The sequence below is a fragment of the Lithobates pipiens genome, unplaced genomic scaffold, assembly GCF_037356315.1.
Source record: "Lithobates pipiens isolate NorthernLeopardFrog02 unplaced genomic scaffold, aLitPip1_a1.2 Scaffold_8, whole genome shotgun sequence".
In the NCBI taxonomy this organism is placed as follows: domain Eukaryota; kingdom Metazoa; phylum Chordata; class Amphibia; order Anura; family Ranidae; genus Lithobates; species Lithobates pipiens.
In genome coordinates this window covers 541,489,009-541,490,145 of record NW_027507903.1, presented here as the reverse complement: position 1 = coordinate 541,490,145, position 1,137 = coordinate 541,489,009, and the positions used below count along the sequence as shown (strand labels likewise).

At 46.2% G+C, this 1,137-nt stretch overlaps 1 protein-coding gene across 1 annotated transcript in view; it reads left to right on the top strand.

The window, feature by feature from the left end:
• Positions 1-452: 452 nt before the first annotated feature.
• Positions 453-1,137, top strand: part of NKX2-6 (NK2 homeobox 6) — a 9,368-nt gene continuing 8,683 nt past the window's right edge. Inside the window, exon 1 of the mRNA XM_077469722.1 lies at positions 453-974. Within this exon, the coding sequence (XP_077325848.1) occupies positions 782-974 (193 nt within the window). The 5' untranslated portion in view covers positions 453-781. The remainder of the gene's footprint in view (positions 975-1,137) is intronic.

Genomic DNA, 1,137 nt, shown 5'->3' with positions numbered 1-1,137 from the left:
GTATATGTGAACCAAAGATCCCTGTTTTCATGCAATGTCTGTTGGAAATATATAGGGGTGCGTAGCAGTGTGCAGGGGGGTCATTTAGAATTTTCAGTCTTACTGTATCCTAAATAAAAAAAAATGCTGTATTGGCATTTAAATATTTATTGTATTTTGCATAATATGGTGGTAGTCCATCACATACTGTAGAAATTAAATATACTTTTGCTGAGCTGAACCATATTTGGGATAACTTGCTCCCCTCCATATCATTCCCATCCAGATAATCAGGAGTGGATTCTGAATACTTGTCAATTGTCTGTTGTGATTTCCCCTTCCTGTTTTCTTTTCCTGGCTGTATCTCTGCTGTAAATCTGGTTAATGTACAGGTCTGAACCTCTCCCAGTCTACTATGTCTGCCTGCATGGCTGGCCTGCTGGGGGGAGCTCATTTTACAGCATATAGCTCAGAAGAAGACACTGGACACCTCCAGTAAGGTATGAGCTATACAGGCCTTTATGTGGACACAGGGACTGTGGATAGATCTCTATGAGAAAGGCATTGGGAAGGGGAGGGGAGATGAAGAGGAGAACATTAACCAATGGGATTAGAGATGCTTTGAAAAGTCTCTGCTAAAGGTTCTTTGTGCAGAAATCAGAGGAAACACCTAGACAGGGCCACAGCCTCCCAGGTGTGCAGGGGAAGCTCACAGCACCCCCCACCCATCCACTCCCCATGGTGGTCTCATCTGCTGAACCAGAAATACACTGGGGACTCAGAGAGCCCTGAGCCCCTTAGAATGCTCCCCAGTCCTGTCACTTCCACCCCTTTCTCAGTGAAGGACATCCTGAAGCTGGAGAAGCAGCATCCTGCAGGCCAGGTGGAGGCAACACCCTGCTCAGAGGGACAGGACAAAGGAAGGGACACTGAGGACCTGGGGCTCCCCTGCCAGTCCCCAATGGGAGAGGAAGACGAGGAAACTCAGGAACAAAGTGAGTGCAGGGACTGGAAATTAACTTATTACATACTGGCTAATCAATTTACTGTATAGTACATTTCTAACCAGTAGCTGCCTCTAATTACACAGTAATAAAGACAACTAATTAATATGGCTGGCAATGGCTTGCAATGGGCAGCATGTGGTACCCCATGGCT